The sequence below is a fragment of the Balaenoptera borealis genome, assembly GCF_965194805.1.
Source record: "Balaenoptera borealis genome assembly, chromosome: 7".
NCBI lineage: Eukaryota > Metazoa > Chordata > Mammalia > Artiodactyla > Balaenopteridae > Balaenoptera > Balaenoptera borealis.
Genome location: NC_138864.1, coordinates 67,571,184 through 67,595,248, shown reverse-complemented (window position 1 = coordinate 67,595,248; position 24,065 = coordinate 67,571,184). Strand labels below are relative to the sequence as shown.

Below are 24,065 nucleotides of genomic sequence, written 5' to 3'. Positions count from 1 at the left end.
TTCTGACTGCATTTGTTAAGTATTCTCTAAAAGCTGTATGAGAATTTAAACTTCTCTCTCCCAGAGGACAAGGAAAGACTGACAGATGAGGCTCTCAAGGGGTCTTTTTTGTATTTTCCCATTTTCCAATCAAGCAGTGCATTTTATGCTATTTCAGTTTTATGACTGACACAGAGTAAAGACACAATTTCATCCATCTTATCTTAGTTAGGTATGTAGGCCAACTGGCATGTGCTTTTTACATTGAGAGGATTCTCACTGCTAATTGCAAACAACTTCTTTTTACATTTCCTGGTAGTAGGATTTTTATTATATTTTAGTCTGGAAGCACAGCATTTCTCTGGTTTTGTGTGTGCATGTGTGTGTGTGTGTGTGTGTGTGTGTGTGTGTGTGTGTGTGTAGCCAGAAAAGGTCTCCAGAAGTCAGAAGCCCTGTCTTCCCTTTGCTTTGTTATGGGTAAATTGTAGAGGTTTCATTCTACGGATTGTGCACTTGGCATCATCTTTACAAGCACGACAGAGCTTTCCACTTAGTTGCAGGATGTGTTTCCAAAGACAAATTAAATATTTTCCACTGAGAGCAGAATCTTTTTCTTCCCAGCCAGAAAAGATCTAGTTAGCTTATGTTATTTACAGAATCCCCCATATTGTGGCATAACTTTCTCATTGTGCCTCTTCAGAAATGCTGCTCACAAGATTGGGTATAATCAGGAAGTGGGTGGTATAACCAAATAGCCCTTTACTGTGTTGAGGGCAACCTGGAACCAGAAGCTTTAGAAAACAGGTGTAAGGACTCCTCACATTTCTGTTCTCCTTTGAAGGCTGGGGGAACTTTCACAATAAAGTCTGGTATTGTTGCAAAGTCCTCCTCAAAAAATCTCCCACTCCCCCTTCAGTTAAGGAGCTCTTCATCTGTGAGGTATTGTGATTGTCGATACTTTATGCTCAGGTTAGGCTCTTATTTACCAGCCTGGAGACCTGCCAGTTATACAAATCAAGAAGAGCTTTGGTCATCTGCTTGTAGATTTTGGTGCTATGAACTTCATGGTCAGTGTTCTCTGCCAAAGAGCCCTGCAAGACAACACTCTGATGTTCGCCCTGACCTTCCTTTTTGTTTCTGGCAGCCACTCTCATCCTGTGTGGGGCAGTTCAGTGGCACCCCAGAGCCTCGGTCATCTCAGGATCCTCCCATCCTCTTGGAAGTCAGGGAGCCCATTGCACTGCAGTGTCTCCCACCAGTGTCCTGGCCTTAGGCAAAACCACCTGAGTGCTTTTCAGAGATACTAGCCCTCTTCTCACCAGTGTATTTCTCAAGGCCTGGGTGAATGAAGTGTCAGATCCCCTTGAAGGATATAGTTAGAGGGTAGATGGTTGATGAGTTGCCTATGATTAATCCATTCCAGTATTATTTCGTGAACTCTTGTATATCTTCCTGTTTATTTTAAGGGTGCTTTTTTTTTTTTTAATGGCATCTTGACTTCATTTTGTGCTGTCCACTGTTATGTCTAGGTTTTGGGAAAATCATCCAAACACCAGTTAAACCCACTTGTAGCAACTTGAATTAGTTTATCAAATCCAGAATCTCTGGTGAATGTACTCATGCTGTGTACACTTGTTTGAGCATCTTTAGAATTCATTTCTACACATATTCCCAAGATTTTTGTAGATTCCAGCAATTCCATTGGTGTATAAGCCTTCTCCACAAGTGATTGACTTTGTCATTGTGTTCCCAAGACATTCTGGGATCTGACTCTAGTTATCAGACTATTGGTGAAGAGAAGTGAAGGATAAAGAGAACTGATTTTTCCTTGCAAAGCAATTTCTTCATATGAGGTTACTAGAGGGTCTTCAAGTATATTAGGGGCAGCTTCATCAGACAAGGGTGGCAGTTGAAGGTTCAAAGTATATAAAGTTCTCCAAATCTTCCCATATGTTTTACTCAGCTTGGGCTGACAAAACAAAATACCATCAACTGAGTGGCTTAAATCACAGGAATTTATTTTTCACAGTTCTGGAGGCTTGGAAATCCAAATCAAGGTGGTGGCAGCTAATACAGTTCCCAGGTGAGGGCTCTCTTCCTGGATTATAGACAGCTGCCTTCTCACTGTGTCCACACATGGGGGAGAGAGAGTGAGAAGGAGAGAGAAAGAGAGATTGCTCCCTGAGGGCACTAATACCATGATGAGGGCCCCACCCTCATGGCTTCATCTAAACTTCATTACCACCCAAAGGCCCCGTCTCCAAATACCTTCACATTGGGGAGCTTCAACATAGCACTTTTAGAGGGACACAATTCAGTCCATAGCATCATACATCCTCAGGATAGTTCTCAAAGTCCAATTACTTCCCAATGACTGTCCTAATTTTTACATATGACACATGGTGAACATATGAATTCAAATGATGTTGTGATTCAGTAATTTACAGGATAAACATCCTCAATTGTTGCTGATTTCTGACTGCCTCTGGTTGTTTGCATCCCTCCCTCAGTATTCAAAACTCCAGGTGTAAGTATATGATTGGTCGAGCCTGCGTTGCTGTTACATGCCTTGATTGTCTTCCATAGTGGGAATCAGGGCCCTAAATTCTTTGCCTCTTGGGATCTCCCTTTACTAAATCAGAAGGATGTTCAGATGTTGTGTAGCAAAAAATCCCAATTGTTTACTATAATGATGTTCAGTTATTTTTCTTTGATTTTCTTTCTATTTTAAACGGCACTGATAAATAGCAAAGTTTCCACTTATTTCCTAGGATAGAGTTTCAGAAGTAAAGTTTTGGTGTCAAAGGTTTTATAAAAATTTTTAGGATATGTGATATATCTGTCAAAATGCTTTTTAAAATTTTTGTACCAATTTATTCTCACTCCAGCAATGTTTGAGTGACTGTTTCACTGTGTCCTTACTCCCACTGACCTAAGACGTTTACTTTCTGTCAGCAGTCTATTATTCTTTCTTGAAAACATCACCTTTTTATCTTTTAAAAAAAACCTTAACATTTCCCTCATTCCTGTTTTGATTTCTCTGCTTTCTTCTCAAATCCCTTAAGAATACATCGGTGAGAAATGGATAGTCTCACTTCTGTGGTATTCCTGCCCAAAATACATAACCTCAGTCTGATTATGAGAGAATGTCAAACCCAACCAGATATTCTACAAGAGAAGTGGCCCTCTAAAGTGTCAAGGTTATAAAAAAGACAAAGACTCAGGTACTGTCCCAGGCTAGAGGAGAGTAAAGAGACAGGACAATTAAACACAAAGTGTGGTCCTCAAGTGGGTCCTGGACCAGAAAAGGGCTATTAGTAGGAACACTGGTGAGATTTGAATAAGGTCACTAGATTAGCTAATAATATAATATCGATGTTTATTCCTGGGTTTGAGAATTGCACTGTGCTTATATAAGATGATAACATTAGGGGAAGCTGGGTGAAGGTTATATCATGCCTTTCGGTACTATTATTGTGACTTTTATGTAAGTCTAAACATTGAAAATAAAAGTTAAATGCTTCAATATATAAATATGTTTATTTATAAAATATGCTCTATGTACAATGTCATGGAAGACACAGCAATGGGTGGAGATGCCGACTGGACTCAGTAGCAGGAAGGCTTTTCATTTCTAGACTTTTTCATAACTCTGTTTTACTCAGTCTTTGTTCATCCTTGTATGGTGGACTGGGGCATTGCTCTTAAACCTACGTGCAAGGTTTACTTAACTGTCAGGGGCCTTTATAAAATCCATCAGTGAAACTCTCCAGGCCAAAAGCACTGGCTCCCCTCTGGAGTCTTGTTCTGTTTTGCTTCTGCTTGTTCATTATGTTCTCCTTTTCTCCAGTGCATCTCCACAGTCTTGTTCTGTTTTGCTTCTGCTTGTTCATTATGTTCTCCTTTTCTCCAGTGCATCTCCACCCTCCGGTCCCTCCCATCTTAGGACAGACAGCTCCTCAGTGTTTCCAAGAAAATGAATACAAGTTCCTTATTAGACATATTTGATTTTTTGTTGCTGTTGACTATTAAACTTTTCTCCGAAGAACTTAAACACACTTCGCATTGTGAGGAACTCTCAAGCACTGTTTCCAGCCTATCATGTCCATTTGTTTCAGCAGTGCCTCAGGGATGTGCCTGCTTTCTCTTCTCTGCCTCTTGGGCATGAACACAGACAGCCCTGCATGTGATCACAGTGTTTACTGGCCTCTCCTGCCTCAGGAGAACACGCTTACTGATGAAAATTCTTGATGATAATTGTGTGCCCTTGGACATCATTATCACTGTAAGAGCATTGGTCAGGATAGGGTTTGCTGTCTGCAGTTTACCCAGTAGCTTTTCCACAGTGTGGCCCATGGATCACCTGTATTGAAAGTTCTAGGAGGGCTTGTAGAAGTGCACATTCATTTGGTTCCTGTCAAACCCACTACTGTGTCAGAATCACTGAAGTCACCAAGAAATCTTTGTGTGTCTGAACCTTCTTCATTCTTCTCTTACTCTTGATTGAAAGCTGAAAATAATAGTAGTGTTTACTCAGAATTTGAAGAAAATGCTTGATGGCAAGAATTTCCTGGAAGAGCTGTTTCTTTCTAAATCTGGAACTGTAATTGGAGAGATAGCCAGGAAGTTTGAGTCAGAATCTCTTGGTATGAAAGCAAAGAATCTGTATTTTTTTAAAATAAGAATTTCATATTTTTGTATGTTTTGTTTCATCTGTAACCCCAACGATTTCACTCTGTGTTTGACTTTTCTGGACTTGTTTTCATACCTCCATTTCATGGGAAGAATAGTTGATTCATTCTCTGAGAATCTCTGAGAATCTTCTTTGAATTAGACACTGATACAAAGAAGAGCCAAAGTCCCTGCTTTCAAGCAATTAACACTCTGAGGCGGGACACAGACAAGTAAATAGTCAATTGCATGCCACATGAGGAGGGCTATGATGGGGGAAGCACACAGGAGAGATGCCAGCTCAGCCTGGGTGCACTGGGCAGGGCTTCCTGCAAGGACTAACACCTGGGTAGGCAAGGCTTGAGGGCAGCAAGTGTGTCTATGGTTTCTGCTCTGCATGTGTGCACATGCATGCTTCTCACTGTCTATGTTAGTTTGATTTACTTCATCCATTTCTTCTCTACTATTTTCAGTTCTACTAGTTAAAAATCCCATTTGTTTCTTACATCCCACCTCCTTTCACCCTTCTTTATTTTTTTACCTAAACCCTTCTGAGGAGCCAAATCTCTCATCTCCATTGACCTTGACCTGCCAGATTTCTCCAAGTCTCAACCACTTACTCCTTCTGCCTCGATTACTTCCTCTGCTCCCTTGTTCTTGTTGGACTTTGAATGAGTAAATGGATGTTTCCCTTCAGGATCTTTGCATTCCTACACCCTGTACAATGGGCCCCGCCACTGACTGAAAGGGCTAATCTCTGACCCTGAATGGCAATCAATGAGGAGTTATTATTGGCCCAAAACATGCACAGTGATTTCTCCCCACTTCCTAGTGAGAGTCAGGAGCACGTGGTTTGCCACAGCCCTCTCCTGCCACAGCTCCGCCCAACGCCAAGTTCTCTCAGTCTGCTTCTGGCCTCACTGGCATTAGTGAGGGTTGCCATATTGCCAGCCCTCCAGAAATATTTAAAGACTTGTTCATAAAGTATCTGTCATACTCATTGATCTCTGGATTGAGTCTCTTAGAGCATTTAAGGTGACAGTCATTTTAGTTCATTTTGGGGTCAGTTGCTGCCTTCTTTAGGGTGTTCCTAGCCCACTGGCAAATTATCTTCTGATTGGCCCTCCCCATACCTTCTTTCTCCTTTGGAAACCATACACATCTCAATCTCCTTTTCATTCTCTTCCTTGAGGTAGGTTTCAAGGTAGGGCCAATGTAAGATATTGAAGCATTAAATATTTGGGAGGTGTTGAGCTAAGGAAAGATTCAAAATGTGGTCAGGAAGAGTGACTCAAGTGTGTGCTGGACACCTGTATAAGACACTCCTCTGAACCACTTTACATCCTCTTTACTCTTAGCCAGGCTTCAGTGACTAGCTCTGTGCGTTGTTCAGGAAGCTTCTCACAGGGGTCATCTGGTGGTACCTCACCTCACAGGCTGCATATATCATGCTTCCTGCCTCTAGTGCCAAGAGCTTGACCTCCACCCAAGCTCTGGAGGTGGAGTTATCCTTGACCACTGGAGACAGAAGCTAATGGATAAGGTGCATCAGTCTCTCTTGTGTCTCTGGGGTGGGCAGTTCTGACATTTCCTAAGGCTCCTTAAAAGGTCACAGGAGGATCAAGCATGAGTCACCTACAGCAGTGACAAACTCAGTAATGCATCTTTGTATTGTTCTTTCCTGTTTCTCTGTTTCACTCTCATTGGTCCCTCACTGCTGCTCCCTGGGCCATAGACTGTGCTCAAGACCTTGCTTTCAGGGGTAGCTCAGACTGTGACATCCTGAGCAATTTTAGCACATATGCTTAATAAAGCCACATTTCTCCCTTTTTTTTTTTTTTCACTTTAGGAGCTTTGGGCGTCATTATTGAAGCACCAGGAACATATTACTCTATTTTTTTTGTTTCTCCCTCCTTTTCACATATTTCTCCTCTCCTTTTATTCAACAAATATTCATTGAACACTTACTATGGGCTAAGCATTATTCTACGATTTTAAGGTACGTCAATGAATAAAACAGACAAAGATTCCTGCCCTTGTGAAGCTTACATTCTAGGGAAGGGAAGAGGCAATAAGCAGTAAATCACTATGTGATAAGTAAATCACAAAGTGTGCTGGAAGTTGATAAAAGCTATGAGAGAAATGAAAGTTAAAAGTGGGTAAGAGGGAACCAAGCATACCAGGGGTTGAAGGGGGTTACAAATATAAATAGGATGATTGAAGTTGGTTTAAAGAGAAGATGACAGTCGATTAAAGACTTAAGGGAGAGGAGGAAGTTATCTACACAGATAATGGGAGGAAGAACTTTGCATCAGAGGTAACTGCTGTGCAAGGGCTCTCAGGCTGGAGCAGGCATGCCATAATCAAGGAACAGAAGGAGTGAACTTCTTTTCTCCAGGGTGTTTTGCTTTTTGCTGTTGGCTACTCACCTTAAGGCAGGTGTGAGCTTCACACACCGTGAGTTTCTCTGTCTGATTATTCATAGCTCCTGCTCAGTTTCCCATGAACTTCTAATTCCTTTACATTGTTCTCCTTGTTTTCCTCTTATTCCTCTGCACTCCTAGGAATATCTTGCCATTTCTTTAGAAGTAATCTCAGTTGTATGTATCATTCCTCTCATGAGGATGGAGCAACCATGTTTGCTTTTATTCTGTAAGATGAGAAGGAGAAGGAATATCCCAATTTTGTAAAGACGCTAAAACACAGGAGATTTGTGGTTGACCCAAGTGAGGGAACTTCGAGTCTCATGCACAATGGATTTTTGCAGTTTGATGGTACAAAAATAAAACCTCACATCGCTTAGGATGGCTACTATTAAAACCCAAAACCACAAAACCAGAAAACAAGCATTGTCAAGTATGTGGAGAAATTGGAATACTTGTGCACTGTTGGTGATAATGTAAAATGGTGCAGCTGCTGTGGAAGCACAGTATGATGATTCCTTAATAAATTGTAAATAGAATTACCATACGGTCCAGCAATTCCACTTTGGGCATATACCCAGAAGAATTGAAAGCAGGGTCTTGAAGAGATATTTGTATATCCATGTTTATAGCAGCATTATTCACAATAGCCAAAAGGTGGAAGTAACTCAGTGTTCATCAGCGGACGAGTGGACAAACAAGATGTGGTATGTACATATAATGGAAGGTTATTTAGACTTAAAAAGGAAGGAGCTCTCATCCACCAGACGGCAGACAGCAGAAGCAAGAACTACAATCCTGCAGCCTGTGGAACAAAAACCACATTCACAGAAAGATAGACAAGATGAAAAGGCAGAGAGCTATGTATCAGATGAAGGAACAAGATAAATCCCCAGAAAAACAACTAAATGAAGTGGAGATAGGCAACCTTCCAGAAAAAGAATTCAGAATAATGATAGTGAAGATGATCCAGGACCTTGGAAAAACAATGGAGGCAAGAAGAAGCTTCTTCAAGAAGAAGCAAGAAATGTTTCACAAAGACCTAGAAGAATTAAAGAACAAACAAACAGAGATGAACAATACAATAATTGAAATGAAAACTACACTAGAAGGAATCAATAACAGAATAACTGAGGCAGAAGAACGGATAAGTGACCTGGAAGACAGAATGGTGGAATTCACTGCTGTGGAACAGAATAAAGAAAAAAGAATGAAAAGAGCTGAAGACAGCCTAAGAGACCTCTGGGACAGCATTAAATGCAACAACATTCGCATTATAGGGGTACCAGAAGGAGAAGAGAGAGAGAAAGGACCCGAGAAAATATTTGAAGAGATTATAGTTGAAAACTTCCCTAACATGGGAAAGGAAATAGCCACCCAAGTCCAGGAAGGGCAGAGAGTCCCATACAGAATAAGTCCAAGGAGAAACACGCCAAGACACATGGTAATCAAACTGGCAAAAATTAGAGACAAAGAAAAATTATTGAAAGCAGCAAGGGAAAAATGACAAATAACATACAAGGGAACTCCCATAGGTTAACAGCTGATTTCTCAGGAGAAACTCTACAAGCCAGAAGGGAGTGGCATGATATACTTAAAGTGATGAAAGGGAAGAACCTACAACCAAGATTACTCTACCCAGCAATAATCTCATTCAGATTTGATGGAGAAATCAAAATCTTTACAGACAAGCAAAAGCTAAGAGAATTCAGCACCACCAAACCAGCTCTACAACAAATGCTAAAGGAACTTCTCTAAGTGGGAAACACAAGAGAAGAAAAGAACCTACAAAAAAACCTCCAAAACAATTAAGAAAATGGTCATAGGAACATACATATCAATAATTACCTTAAACGTGAATGGATTAAATACTCCAACCAAAAGACACAGGCTTGCTGAATGGATACAAAAACAAGACCCATCTATATGCTGTCTACAAGAGACCCACTTCAGACCTAGGGACACCTACAGACTGAAAGTGAGGGGATGGAAAAAGATGTTCCATGCAAATGGAAATCAAAAGAAAGCTGGAGTAGCAATACTCATATCAGATAAAATAGACTTTAAAATAAAGAATGTTATAAGAGACAAGGAAGGACACTACATAATGATCAAGGGATCAATCCAAGAAGAAGATATAACAATTATAAATATATATGCACCCACCATAGGAGCACCTCAATACATAAGGCAACTGCTAACAGCTATAAAAGAGAAAATCGACAGTAACACAATAATAGTGGGGGACTGTAACACCTCACTTACACCAATGGACAGATCGTCCAAAATGAAAATAAATAAGGAAACAGAAGCTTTAAATGACACAATAGATCAGATAGATTTAATTGATATTTATAGGACATTCCATCCAAAAATAGCAGATTACACTTTCTTCTCAAGTGCTCACGGAACATTCTCCAGGATAGATCACATCTTGGGTCACAAATCAAGCCACAGTAAATTTAAGAAAATTGAAATTATATCCAGCATCTTTTCTGACCACAAGGCGATGAGATTAGAAATGAATTACAGGGAAAAAAACGTAAAAAACACAAACACATGGAGGCTAAACAATACGTTACTAAATAACCAAGAGATCACTGAAGAAATCAAAGAGGAAATCAAAAAATACCTAGAGACAAATGACAATGAAAACGGGATGATCCAAAACCTATGGGATGCAGCAAAAGCAGTTCTAAGAGGGAAGTTTATAGCTATACAAGCCTACCTCAAGAAACAAGAAAAATTTCAAATAAAGAATCTAACCTTACACCTAAAGGAACTAGAGAAAGAAGAACAAACAAAACCCAAAGTTAGCAGAAGGAAGGAAATCATAAAGATCAGAGCAGAAATAAGTGAAATAGAAACAAAGAAAACAATAGCAAAGATCAATAAAACTAAAAGCTGGTTCTTTGAGAAGATAAACAAATTTGATAAACCATTAGCCCGACTCATCAAGAAAAAGAGGGAGAGGACTGAATTCAATAAAATTAGAAATGAAAAAGGAGAAGTTACAACAGACACCGCAGAAATACAAAGCATCCTGAGAGACTACTACAAGCAACTCTATGCCAATAAAATGGACAACCTGGAAGAAATGGACAAATTCTTAGAAAGGTATAACCTTCCAAGACTGAACCAGGAAGAAACAGAAAATATGAACAGACCAATCACAAGTAATGAAATTGAAACTGTGATTAAAAACCTTCCAACAAACAAAAGCCCAGGACCAGATGGCTTCACAGGTGAATTCTATCAAACATTTAGAGAAGAGCTAACACCTATCCTTCTCAAACTCTTCCAAAATATTGCAGAGGGAGGAACACTCCCAAACTCATTCTACAAGGCCACCATCACCCTGATACCAAAACCAGACAAAGATGTCACAAAGAAAGAAAACTACAGGCCAATATCACTGATGAACATAGATGCAAAAATCCTCAACAAAATACTCGCAAACAGAATCCAACAGCACATTAAAAGGATCATACACCATGATCAAGTGGGGTTTATCCCAGGAATGCAAGGATTCTTCAATATACGCAAATCAATCAATGTGATACACCATATTAACAAACTGAAGGAGAAAAACCATATGATCATCTCAATAGATGCAGAGAAAGCTTTCGACAAAATTCAACACCCATTTATGATAAAAGCCCTGCAGAAAGTAGGCATAGAGGGAACTTTCCTCAACATAATAAAGGCCATATATGACAAACCCACAGCCAACATTGTCCTCAATGGTGAAAAACTGAAACCATTTCCACTAAGATCAGGAACAAGACAAGGTTGCCCACTCTCACCACTATTATTCAACATAGTTTTGGAAGTGTTAGCCACAGCAATCAGAGAAGACAAAGAAATAAAAGGAATCCAAATCGGAAAAGAAGAAGTAAAGCTGTCACTGTTTGCAGATGACATGATACTATACATAGAGAATCCTAAAGATGCTACCAGAAAACTCCTAGAGCTAATCAATGAATTTGGTAAAGTAGCAGGATACAAAATTAATGCACAGAAATCTCTTGCATTTCTATACACTAATGACGAAAAATCTGAAAGTGAAATTAAGAAAACACTCCCGTTTACCATTGCAACAAAAAGAATAAAATACCTAGGAATAAACCTACCTAAGGAGACAAAAGACCTGTATGCAGAAAATTATAAGACACTGATGAAAGAAATTAATGATGATACAAATAGATGGAAAGATATACCATGTTCCTGGATTGGAAGAATCAACATTGTGAAAATGACTCTACTACCCAAAGCAATCTACAGATTCAATGCAATCCCTATCAAACTACCACTGGCATTTTTCACAGAACTAGAACAAAAAATTTCACAATTTGTATGGAAACACAAAAGACCCCGAATAGCCAAAGCAATCTTGAGAACGAAAAATGGAGCTGGGGGAATCAGGCTCCCTGACTTCAGACTATATTACAAAGCTTCAGTAATCAAGACAGTTTGGTACTGGCACAAAAACAGAAATATAGATCAATGGAACAGGATAGAAAGCCCAGAGATAAACCCACACACATATGGTCACCTTATCTTTGATAAAGGAGGCAAGCATATACAGTGGAGAAAAGACAGCCTCTTCAATAAGTGGTGCTGGGAAAATTGGACAGATACATGTAAAAGTATGAAATTAGAACACTCCCTGACACCATGCACAAAAATAAACTCAAAACGGATTAAAGACCTAAGTGTAAGACCAGACACTATCAAACTCTTAGAGGAAAACATAGGCAGAACACTCTATGACATACATCACAGCAAGATTCTTTTTGACCCAGCTCCCAGAGAAATGGAAATAAGAACACAAATAAACAAATGGGACCTAATGAAACTTAAAAGCTTTTGCACAGCAAAGGAAACCATAAACAAGACCAAAAGACAACCATCAGAATGGGAGAAAATATTTGCAAATGAAGCAATTGACAAAGGATTAATCTCCAAGATTTACAAGCAGCTCATGCAGCTCAATAACAAAAAAACGAACAACCCAATCCAAAAATGGGCAGAAGACCTAAATAGACACTTCTCCAAAGAAGATATACAGATGGCCTACAGACACATGAAAGAATGCTCAACCTCATTAATCATTAGAGAAATGCAAATCAAAACTACAATGAGATATCATCTCACACCGGTCAGAATGGCCATCATCAAAAAATCTAGAAACAATAAATGCTGGAGAGGGTGTGGAGGAAAGGGAACTCTCTTGCACTGTTGGTGGGAATGTAAATTGATACAGCCACTATGGAGAACAGTATGGAGGTTCCTTAAAAAACTACAAATAGAACTACCATACGATCCAGCAATCCCACTACTGGGCATATACCCTGAGAAAACCATAGGTCAAAAAGAGTCATGTACCAAAATGTTCATTGCAGCTCTATTTACAATAGCCAGGACATGGAAGCAACCTAAATGTCCATCGACAGATGAATGGATAAAGAAGATGTGGCACATATATACAATGGAATATTACTCAGCCATAAAAAGAAATGAAATGGAGGTATTTGTAATGAGGTGGATGGAGTTAGAGTCTGTCATACAGAGTGAAGTAAGTCAGAAAGAGAAAAACAAATACAGTATGCTAACACATATATACGGAATCTAAGGAAAAAAAAAAAAAAAAGGCCATGAAGAACCTAGTGGCAAGACGGGAATAAAGACACAGACCTACTAGAGAATGGACTTGAGGATATGGGGAGGGGGTGGGGTGAGATGTGACAGGGTGAGAGAGTGTCATGGACATATATACACTACCAAATGTAAAATAGATAACTAGTGGGAAGCAGCCGCATAGCACAGGGAGATCAGCTCGGTGCTTTGTGACCACCTAGAGGGGTGGGATGGGGAGGGTGGGAGGGAGGGAGATGCAAGAGGGAAGAGATATGGGAACATATTGTATATGTATAACTGATTAACTTTGTTATAAAGCAGAAGCTAACACACCATTGTAAGGCAATTATACTTCAATAAAGATGTTTAAAATAAAATAAAATAAAATTATGCAACTAAATTCAAAAAAAAAAAAAAAAAAAAAAAGTCCAGGACCAGATGGCTTCACAGGTGAATTCTATCAAACATTTAGAGAAGAGCTAACACCTATCCTTCTCAAACTCTTGCAAAAAGTTGCAGAGGGAGTAACACTCCCAAATTCATTCTACAAAGCCACCATCACCCTGATTCCAAAACCAGAAAAAGATATCACACAAAAAAGAAAATTATAGACCAATATTACTGATGAACATACATGCAAAAATCGTGAACAAAATACTAGCAAACAGAATCCAGCAACACATTAAAAGGATCATACACCATGATCCAGTGGGATTTATCCCAGGGATGCAAGGATTCTTCAATATACGTAAATCAATCAATGTGATACACCATTTTAACAAACTGAAGAATAAAAACCATATGATCATGTCAATAGATGCAGAAGAAGCTTTTGACAAAATTCAACATCCATTTATGATAAAAGCTCTCCAGAAAGTGGGTATAGAGGGAACCTACCTCAACATAATAAAGGCCATATACGAAAAACCCACAGCAAACATCATTCTCAATGGTGAAAAACTGAAACCATTTCCTCTAAGATCAGGAACAAGACAAAGTTGTCCACTCTCAGCACTATTATTCAACACAGTTTTGGAAGTCCTAGCCGTGGCAATCAGAGAAGAAAAAGAAATAAAAGGAATACAAATTGGAAAAGAAGAAGTAAAACTGTCACTGTTTGCAGATGACATGATACTATACATAGAGAATCCTAAAGATGCCACAAGAAAACTACTAGAGCTAATCAATGAATTTGGTAAAGTTGCAGGATACGAAATTAATGCACAGAAATCTCTTGAATTCCTATACACTAATGTTGAAAAATCTGAAAGGGAAATTAAGAAAAACTCCCATTTACCATTGCAACAAAAAGAATAAAATACCTAGGAATAAACCTACCTAGGGAGACAAAAGACCTGTATGCAGAAAACTATAAGACACTGATGAAAGAAATTAAAGATGATACCAACAGATGGAGGGATATACCATGTTCTTGGGTTGGAAGAATCAATATTGTGAAAATGCCTATACTACCCAAAGCAATCTACAGATTCAATGCAATCCCTATCAAATTACCAATGGCATTTTTTACAGAACTGGAACAAAAAGTCTTAAAATTTATATGGAGACACAAGAGACCCCGAATAGCCAAAGCAGTCTTGAGGGAAAAAAACGGAGCTGGAGGAATCAGACTCCCTGACTTCAGACTATACTACAAAGCTACAATAATCAAGACAGTATAGTACTGGCAGAAAAACAGAAACATAGATCCATGGAATAAGATAAACCTACGCACCTATGGTCAACTAATCTATGACAAAGGAGGCAAGGATATACAACGGAGAAAAGACAGTCTCTTCAATAAGTGGTGCTGGGAAAACTGGACAGCTACATGTAAAAGAATGAAATTAGAACACTCCCTAACACCATACACAAAAATAAACTCAAAATGGATTAGAGACCTAAATGTAAGACTGGACACTATAAAACTCTTAGAGGAAAACATAGGAAGAACACTCTTTGACATCAATCACAGCAAGATCTTTTTTTGATCCACCTCCTAGAGTAATGGAAATAAAACCAAAAATAAACAAACGGGACCTATGAAACTTCAAAGCTTTTGCATAGCAAAGGAAACCATAAACAAGATGAAAAGACAACCCTCAGAATGGGAGACAATATTTGCAAACGAATCAACGGACAAAGGATTAATCTCCAAAGTATATAAACAGCTTATGCAGCTCAATATTAAAGAAACAACCCAATCCAAAAATGGGCAGAAGAGCTAAATAGACATTTCTCCAAAGAAGACATACAGATGGCCAAGAAGCACATGAAAAGCTGCTCAACATCACTAATTATTAGAGAAATGCAAATCAAAACTACAATGAGGTATCACCTCACACCAGTTAGAATGGGCATCATCAGAAAATCTACAAACAAGAAATGCTGGAGAGGGTGTGGAGAAAAGGGAACCCTCTTGCACTTTTGGTGGGAATGTAAATTGATACAGCCACTATGGAGAACAGTATGGAGGTTCCTTAAAAAACTAAAAATAGAATTACCATATGACCCAGCAATCCCACTACTGGGCATATACTCAGAGAAAACCATAATTCAAAAAGACACATGCACCCCAGTGTTCATTGCAGCACTATTTACAATAGCCAGGTCATGGAAGCAACCTAAATGCCCATCGACAGATGAATGGATCAAGAAGATGTGGTACATATATACAATGGAATATTACTCAGCCATAAAAATGAATGAAATTGGGTCATTTGTCGAGACGTGGATGGATCTAGAGACTGTCATACAGAGTGAAGTTAGTCAGAAAGAGAAAAACAAATATCGTATATTAACGCATATATGTGGAACGTAGAAAAATGGTACAGATGAACTGGTTTTCAGGGCAGAAGTTGAGACACAGATGTAGAGAACAAACGTATGGACAGCAATGGGGGAAAGCGGCGGGGGGGTTGGGTGGTGGTGTGCTGAATTGGGCGATTGGGATTGACATGTATACACTGATGTGTGTAAAATTGATGACTAATAAGGACCTGCTGTTTAAAAAATAAAATAAAATTCAAAAATTAAAAAAAAAAACAAAAGGAAGGAAATGCTGATATATGCTTCAACATGGATGAACTAAGTGAAACAAGCCACTCATATGACAAATACTGTATGATCACACTTATATGAGATACCTAGAGTAGTAAAACTCATAGACACAGAAAGTGGGAGGGTGGTTGCCAGGGGAGGGGAGAATGGAGAATTGTTTAATGAGTATAGAGTTTCAGTTTTGAAAGATGAAAAGATTTCTGGAGATTGGTTGTCCAACAATGTGAATTTATATAACTACTGAACTGTATACCTAAAAATGATTAAGATGGTACCAGCAATCCCACTACTGGGCATACACCCCAAGAAAACCAAAATTCAAAAAGATACATGTAGTGCTTCCCTGGTTTTGCAGTGGTTAAGAATCCGCCTGCCAATGCAGGGGACACGGGTTCGAACCCTGGTCCGGGAAGATCCTACATGCTGCAGAGCAACTAAGCCCGTGTGCCACAACTACTGAGCCTGTGCTCTAGAGCCTGCGAACCACAACTACTGAGCCCACGTGCCACAACTACTGAAGCCCGAGTGCCTAGAGTCCATGCTCCGCAACAAGAAAAGCCACTGCAATGAGAAGCCCGTGCACTGCAATGAAGAGTAGCCCGTGCTCACTGCAACTAGAGAAAGCCTGCATGCAGCAGTGAAGACCCAACGCAGACAAATATAAATAAATAAAATAAATTAAAAAAAAAATTAAAGATACATGGATACATGTACCACAATGTTCACTGCAACACTATTTACAAAAGCCAGGACATGGAAGCAACCTAAGTGTCTATTGACAGTTGAATGGATAAAGAAGATGTGGCACATATGTACAATGGAATATAACTCAGCCATAAAAAGAAACGAAATTGAGTTATTTGTAGTGCGGTGGATGGACCTAGAGTCTGTCATACAGAGTGAAGTAAGTCAGAAAGAGAAAAACAAATACTGTATGCTAACGCACATACATGGCATCTAAAAAAACGGTACTGATGAACTTAGTGGCAGGGCAGGAATAAAGACGCAGACGTAGAGAACGGGCGGATTTGAGGACACAGTGGGGGAAGGGTAAGCTGGGACGAAGTGAGAGAGTGGCATGGACATATATACACTACGAAATGCAAAATGGATGGCTAGTGGGAAGCTGCTGCATAGCACAGGGAGATCAGCTCGGTGCTTTGTGATCACCTAGAGGGGTGGGATAGGGAGGGTGGAGGGAGGCTCAAGAGGGAGGGAATATGGGGATATATGTATACATATAGCTGATTCACTTTGTTGTACAGCAGAAACTCACACAACATTGTAAAGCAGTTATGCTCCAATAAAGATACATAAAAAAAAGAATAGTAAAAACTTAAAAATGGTTAAGATGGTAAATTGTACGTTATGTATGTTTTATCACAATTTGAAAAATCTAATATCACTGGAAGTTTTCAAAAGGCTTTGATAACCAGTTGATGGATAATACTTTGAGAATCATTAGACTAGAAGAATTATCCATATCCAAAATCTTGTCATCAGTTTGCTAGTCCCGACTCTAGACTGTTTTGAGGGTTTGTCTGGCCACTCTGGAACTGTGCTAGTGAGTATTAAACAGGGGAAGAGGGAAAAATCAATCCAAGGCTTAGGTGATCTGCTTGAGTCTTGGGGTTCCTTACAGGCCAGTAACCTATATCTATGGAGGAATTCACAGGTTTAGCTGTGTCCTTGTCTGAACCCCTTTGAGGTGGAAATGGACCCCAAAGAGGATCCAGGGACTGATTCTCAGGGCAGATTATCTCCAAATTGGAAGATGTAATAATCACACTAGCAGAGACTGGGCTCCTGTTGACAATTTTGACTCTACATTCTAGAAACAGACAGAACAATTGGCACTTTCACCAGGTCAGAATAGTTGTGCAGTGTTTATAATAATATAAACAAACTGTCACTTACGGTTGTGCAGTTTGTGCACTGCTCAAAAGTGCAGCTGAGGAATGATTGAGGGTCTAAAATTTAGCTCACGCTATTTAAAGAAAAAAAATTTTTTATTGGAGTATAGCTCACCCTATTCATCAAAACTTGTGCCCTGTTGCAGGGTTCCATCTGACCAGAAGAAGGGGTAATCTCTTCCTTGTCCAAAAGTGTCATCTTTGCCAAGACCTAAATGAGGGTCTACATCTTCCTTGAGGGGACCTTTTAAAATTCATGCCCAAAGGGGGATACTTTTAAAACTTTGTGCAGGCACCTTATAGACTATCATTGGCTCTCATTCTTAAAGCAGGCTATCAGATTAAGTGATTTGGCCAAACTTCAATTCACACTAATTTTTCAGAACTTGGGTAGGGGGTGGGAAGTGGGCAGAGGGAAGAAGGCAGGCTTAGGGGGATAATGGTTGAGAGAGATGGTGTAGAAGGAGGAGGAAGGCAGAGTGGCCACTGTAGAAATGCTATACCTCGTTGACATACCCAGTCATGAGCATGGCCTCATTCTCAGGTCATTACGCTGATGTCACATGGACTGAGATTTATAGTGTGTGCAGAAATTCTTTGCGATGCTCACACATGTGGATAGACATTTTTATCCATTTCTCTATACCAAGGCTTCCTAACTGGGTCCTCTGGGCATTTCCTGAATCTCCTCAAATTGCACCCCAAATTTAGAGAGTATGCTGTTACATGTGTGATTCTGTGGGGGAAGTTCATAACTTTAATCGAATTCTCAAAAGGATATGAGACCCCAAATGGGTTAAAAACTAGAGTAGATAAACACCTGGCCCCTTCCCTCTGAGCCTCTGTAGTTCAGGCACTTGTTCTGTCTTGTTCCATATCTGCCTGTATCTCAGCATTCCCCATGGCTCCCACAGACCAAACACTTATGAGTGGTGCTCATAAGAACGCCACTTCAATTAGTTAAGTAGGCACAGTGATTTTTTTCCCCCTTTCTACTATATTGGTCTTCAGAAGTTTTGCTTGCATTCTCCACCCCCTGCCCTCCCGCCAAAAAAAATTTTTTAAACTGTTTACAACCTCACATCTAAAAATGGGTGTATAAAACTTTAAAATCAAGTTTAAATGGTTGCAAAACACACATTTTCTGGCATATTGTACATGCTTTCAATATATTTCCCTCAGAACTTTGGAGTCTCAAATATAGCCCATTCGAGTTGATTCAAATGTCCAACATATAATTTAATTAGCAAAGTCAGTCCTTGCTGTTGAAACTTTCAGCCAAATCAAAGTTATTTTCTGCCAGAAAAATATTAGACTGTCTTTTTAAAAAAATTCAAATCAACGTGTGAACATATCCCTGTGTGATAACTTTCTTAGTTTTGAATTAAAATTTTTAGGTTGGTAAGTTTATAGGAGTAATGAGATAAGCACGAGGGAGAGGGAGAGAGACAGAGACAGAGACGGAGAGAGACACAGAGACACAGAGAAACAGAATAGAGAGAAAAGAGAGAAAAGGAGAGAGGAGAGGTTTAGCTCCCATTATTAGTCCTTCTTGCTACTTTCTGATCTCTTTGCTTCCCTCCCAATGGACTTACCCTCAGAGGCATTTCAAATTTGTCCCCTGGTTTGCTTTGCGGGTGGTTTTACACCCTGGGGCAGTTTACTACAGCAAGAATTAAGTAGGGGGAAGAAGTGTTTTTTGATTTTTTTTTTTTTTTGTCAAGCGGGAGACAGGTCATTGTGAAAGGGAAAGAAAGACCATGAAAACCATCAGAAGGAGAAGCATTCTCAAGCAGCTCAGTTTTCAAAAATTCTTATTTTGAAATAATTTTAGATTATAAAGAGTAGCAAAAATAGTCCAGAGAGGTTCCACATACCCTTTACCCAGCTTCTGATAATGTTAACATCTCACACAACCATAGTATATTTATCAAAACTAAGAAATTAACATTGGTTCAGACTTCACAGATTCATACATATTTCACCAGTTTTCCCACTAATGTCTTTTTTTCTGTCTCAGGATAATATGTTGCATTTACAGTTGACTCTTGAACAACACGTGTGTATGTGTGTGTGGGGGGGTTAATCTGCCTATAATTTAGTCGACCCTCCATATCCCCGGTTCCTCCAAAACCTTGGATTCAACCAGCTGTGGGCTGTTTGGTACTGTAGTACTTACTATTGAGAAATACCTGTGTATGGATGGATCTTTGCAGTTCAAACCTGCATTGTTCAAGGGTCAACTGTAGTTCTTGTGTCTTCTTAAACTCTTCAATCTGTGACTGTATCTTGGTCTTTCCTTGTCTTTCATGACCTTGACACTTTTGAAGAGTACTTTTCAGGTATTTTGTATGAAGTATATTCATTTGAGTCTGTCTGATGTTTTCTCATGAGTAGACTGGGGTTATGCATTTTTAAGAAGAACACCCCAGGGGTGAAGTGCTTTCATTGTATCAGGTCAGGGGTACGTGACATCAACATGACTTATCATGGTGCTATTAATGTTGATCACTTGGGTAAGTGGTGTATGCTGGGTTTCTCCACCATAAATTTATGGTTTCTCCCTTTCCATCTTCTATTTGATAGAGGAGAGTCACTAAGTCCAGCCCACCCTCAAGGGGAGAGGAATGAAACTCCACCTCTTGGAGGGAGGAGTAGCAGAGAATATGGATAAATGTTAAAACCCTCACAGTAATTAATAAATATTTTGGGAGAGGCTATTCAACTATCCTGTTTAACATTAAAGTTTTGCCTCCTAATTTTAGCATTTGTCAGTGTATCTTATCTGCAGGAGTTATTATGGTGGCATTCTAATGGTGATTTTCTGTTTCACACATTCTTTCTTGGCTTCACTCTTGGGCAAGCAAATATATAAGGAAAATAGCCTCCTCTCCATTTATTGATTTATTCATTCATTTGTTTATATCACTACAGATTCACTGATGCTTATTTTATTCTTTGGGTTATAAACCGATATTTATTTTGTTGCTCAATTTCTTCCAGCTTTGGACATTGGGAACTCTTTAGCGTTGTGTATGTTTGACATGCTTCTATCTTCCCTCCCTCCAACTCTCCCATCTTTTCCTTCCTTCCTCCCTCCCTTCCTTCCTTCTTTCCTTCCTTCCTTCCTTCCTTCCTTCCCCCCCTCCCCCCCCCCCCTCTTTTTCTTTCTTTCCTTCTTTCTTTCCACTTTCTTATTTTCTGGCACTACAAGACATTCCAGGCTTATCTTGTATTTTCCATGCCCTGTCCCTAGAATCAGTCATTTCTCTAAGGAGCCCTAGTTCCTTTTATTGGTAAATGGTATCTAGAAACCAAGGTCTGAGTGATAGCTAAGCAAATACATTTTAAGAAAGAGTATATGTGAAAGTTGAGGATCTGGAAATGGGTTCCCTTAATGCTATCTATATTCACATATCCTCTGGAAATTCTTGTGTGTTGAACATTAGGTATTTATAAAGCTTAAAGATATACTGTGTGTTGTACAGCCTAAATACCTGAGAAATAAGTTCGACAAAATGCTAAAACTGTGAATATATGCTTACAACCTATGTTATATGTGATAGTTAACATGCTTTATTAGAAATAAGAGTAATGGCAAATCGAAGCTGGTGAGGAAAATTGATGCCTGTTAACTACATATATAGATTAACCCCATTCTTTTGTTCTTAAGATTCTTTAGAGCTAATCAAGCTCAAATCTATAATCAGCTAAGTGGTATTTCACTCCTTGAATGTTTACTTCTGAACCCTTTAGTCTCTGTTGCAGGGGCCTTGGGTAGGTATTAAAATCTCAGCATTCTTGCTGGGTATTCTCACGTTTTCTGGCTTCTTCAGATTTGTTGCATTAGCAATTTCCTGCTTCACTGCTCCTCCCTATAAAACAAGCTGTAAGGTTTTGTAGTCTTCCAGGCAGAGTTGAGTAACAGCACTTCCATCTCTCTTTATAAAAATCAGCCTTCTTTTTCTTGCCTGGTGCCTGCCTTAGTATGGTCACTCAGTCTTTTAGGATATTTAAATGGTAACAGGCTTCCCCGGTGGCACAGTGGTTAAGAATGCACCTGCTAATGCAGGGGACATGGGTTCGAGCCCTGGTCCAGGAAGATCCCACATGCCGCGGAGTAACTAAGCCCATGCGCCACAACTACTGAGCCTGCGCTCTAGAGCCTGCGAGCCATAACGACTGAGCCCACGTGCCACAACTACTGAAGCCCGCACGCCTAGAGCCCGTGCTCCACAACAAGAGAAGCCACCACAATGAGAAGCCCGCGCACCTCAACGAAGAGTAGCCCCTGCTCGCCGCAACCAGAGAAAGCCCACGTGCAGCAACAAAGACCCAACGCAGTCAAAGATAAATAAATCAAAAAAAAAAATAAAAAAATAAATAGTAACAAAGGAATCCCAGAAAAACACCCCATCAACTGATGATAGCTCAGTTTCCCTGTAATTCTTCTTGACACTTCACCGACTACACAGCCCCTGATCTAAGTTGTGGAAAATGTCTGAGATCAGTGGCCAAGACTGAGTACCCACGTGCAGTGACTGAGGGAAGATTTGGGCTGTGCTTGCATTCACACCAGATACTTTGGGCTTAAGGAAAATTTTGGCTCTGAATGTGGTGCTGTTGTCATTCTTTTTTTAGACTATTGCAACATTCCTCATTGAAAGAAGACAGTACTTGAGCTTCTCAGAAAGGAATAATTAAATTTGTACCCAACGTAGAACATAAGCTAAAGAAGGACCATTTGAATGACATTCAGTAAGTACCTGCCTTTCCTATCTCCACCAGATTTACACATGTGCTCTGACACCCACTTAAGTGGTTTCCAACAGTTTTGAATATGAAGAAACATTTTTAATGTCTTCCAATCTCTAAAATCCCCATAAGAGCAGTTGTGTTTTTAGGATCTGCTGAGAAAACATTTGATGACAAAAGCTGTTATGAATTCAACAATGCTTTGAAATAAATTTGTTTTGCACAACAATATATACATACACTGGAAAAATAGTGGTCTCTCTTCATAGGATACATACTATTTATTGAATCTATAAATAACTCTTGGTTTGCGCATAAATTCTGAATCTCCTCATAATAAGCTTAGGGCCACGGTCAGAGCATGATAGCCCAGCAACTATAGATATAAACAGTAGTTGATTTAGTTAACTGATGTTACCAAGAGTTCTTAATTAAGGGGTGGTAAGCAAATCAAGATTAAGCCTTAGGGTCAGAAGCAAATCAAGATTAAGCCTTAGGGTCAGAGATATTAATAAATATCAGAAGATTTAGTAATAAGAACAATATTTTACATTTCAAGTGACACATGCACTTTTTCACTGTTTAATCAGAATCCTATACAGAGAGCTTAACTCTTGTTAGAATCACTTAATACCTGGAGGTAGGAGGTTGAGTAAATTAGATTGTAGTTGATCATGATAGAAGCAAGACTCAATTCTAATGGCCATTAGTAGCATAGAGATTGCTCTTAAACGATCATATTAAAATGTGTCAGTGAAACAACCACTCTGATAATTTGGGGAGAATTAAATTAGTACAATTTCCTGTGATAGCAATTTGGCAAAGTGTGTTGAAAACCTCAAACACCTTGGTCCAGTAATGCTATCTCTTGGCAACATAAAATGAGTTTCAGCACTGTTTATGTTGGTAAAGAATGTGGAACTATCTACATTCCAACAACAGAGACATGGTTGAGCTCATTATAGTCTACTGATTAGATGGAACATTAAGTAGTCATTAAAAATTATCTTTACAGATTCAACTGACTGGTTGATTGAGTCAGGCTACTGTGGGTAAATTTGGCCAAAATACTCATTATTAGCTTTTTCGTTTTCTCCAAGCATGTACCTTTAACAATGAAGCAAATAACACCTAATTTTAAAATACTAAATAAAACAGTGTAATTGCACAATGAAAAAAAAATTATCTTTACAAAGTATTCATTAGGTGTAGAAATGCACATGTTATTTAAGAAAAAGCAGTGTACCAAATTGTACATATAGTATAACTGTATAAATAACTTTTTTCAGATTTTTATAATAAACCTGAATATCTTTTATAACAAAAGCTCAATATATTTGTTTATTTTCAAACTGTGTATTACAAATTAGTTTCCTCTTTTTAAAAATAATATTGGAAAGCAATATGTAAAACAGCAAGATCATTGGCTTTCTAAACAAGCAGACTTGGGTTCAGATTCCAGCTCCAGACTTGGTAGATGTGTGACCTTGGGCAAGTAATTTAAAAGCTCTAATTTCAGACACCTTACCTATATAATGGGTTGCCATGAAGACAAGATATAATAACATATATGTAAAGTGCCTAATATAAAAAAGCATAGCTGGGTTAACAGTTCAGAAACTGC

General features: G+C 39.1%; 1 protein-coding gene across 6 annotated transcripts in view; it reads left to right on the top strand.

Moving 5' to 3' along the window:
- NXPH1 (neurexophilin 1) overlaps nt 1-24,065 on the top strand; it is a 406,633-nt gene that overhangs the window by 78,662 nt on the left and 303,906 nt on the right. Inside the window, exon 2 of one of the 6 annotated variants that reach the window (XM_082398567.1) lies at nt 22,328-22,444. The exons of 4 other annotated variants lie outside the window; for them this stretch is intronic. In XM_082398567.1, the coding sequence (XP_082254693.1) occupies nt 22,435-22,444 (10 nt within the window). In that variant the 5' untranslated portion in view covers nt 22,328-22,434. Of the gene's footprint in view, nt 1-22,327; nt 22,445-24,065 lie in introns of those variants that run through there. One more of the 6 variants, XM_082398571.1, reaches the window with a different exon arrangement.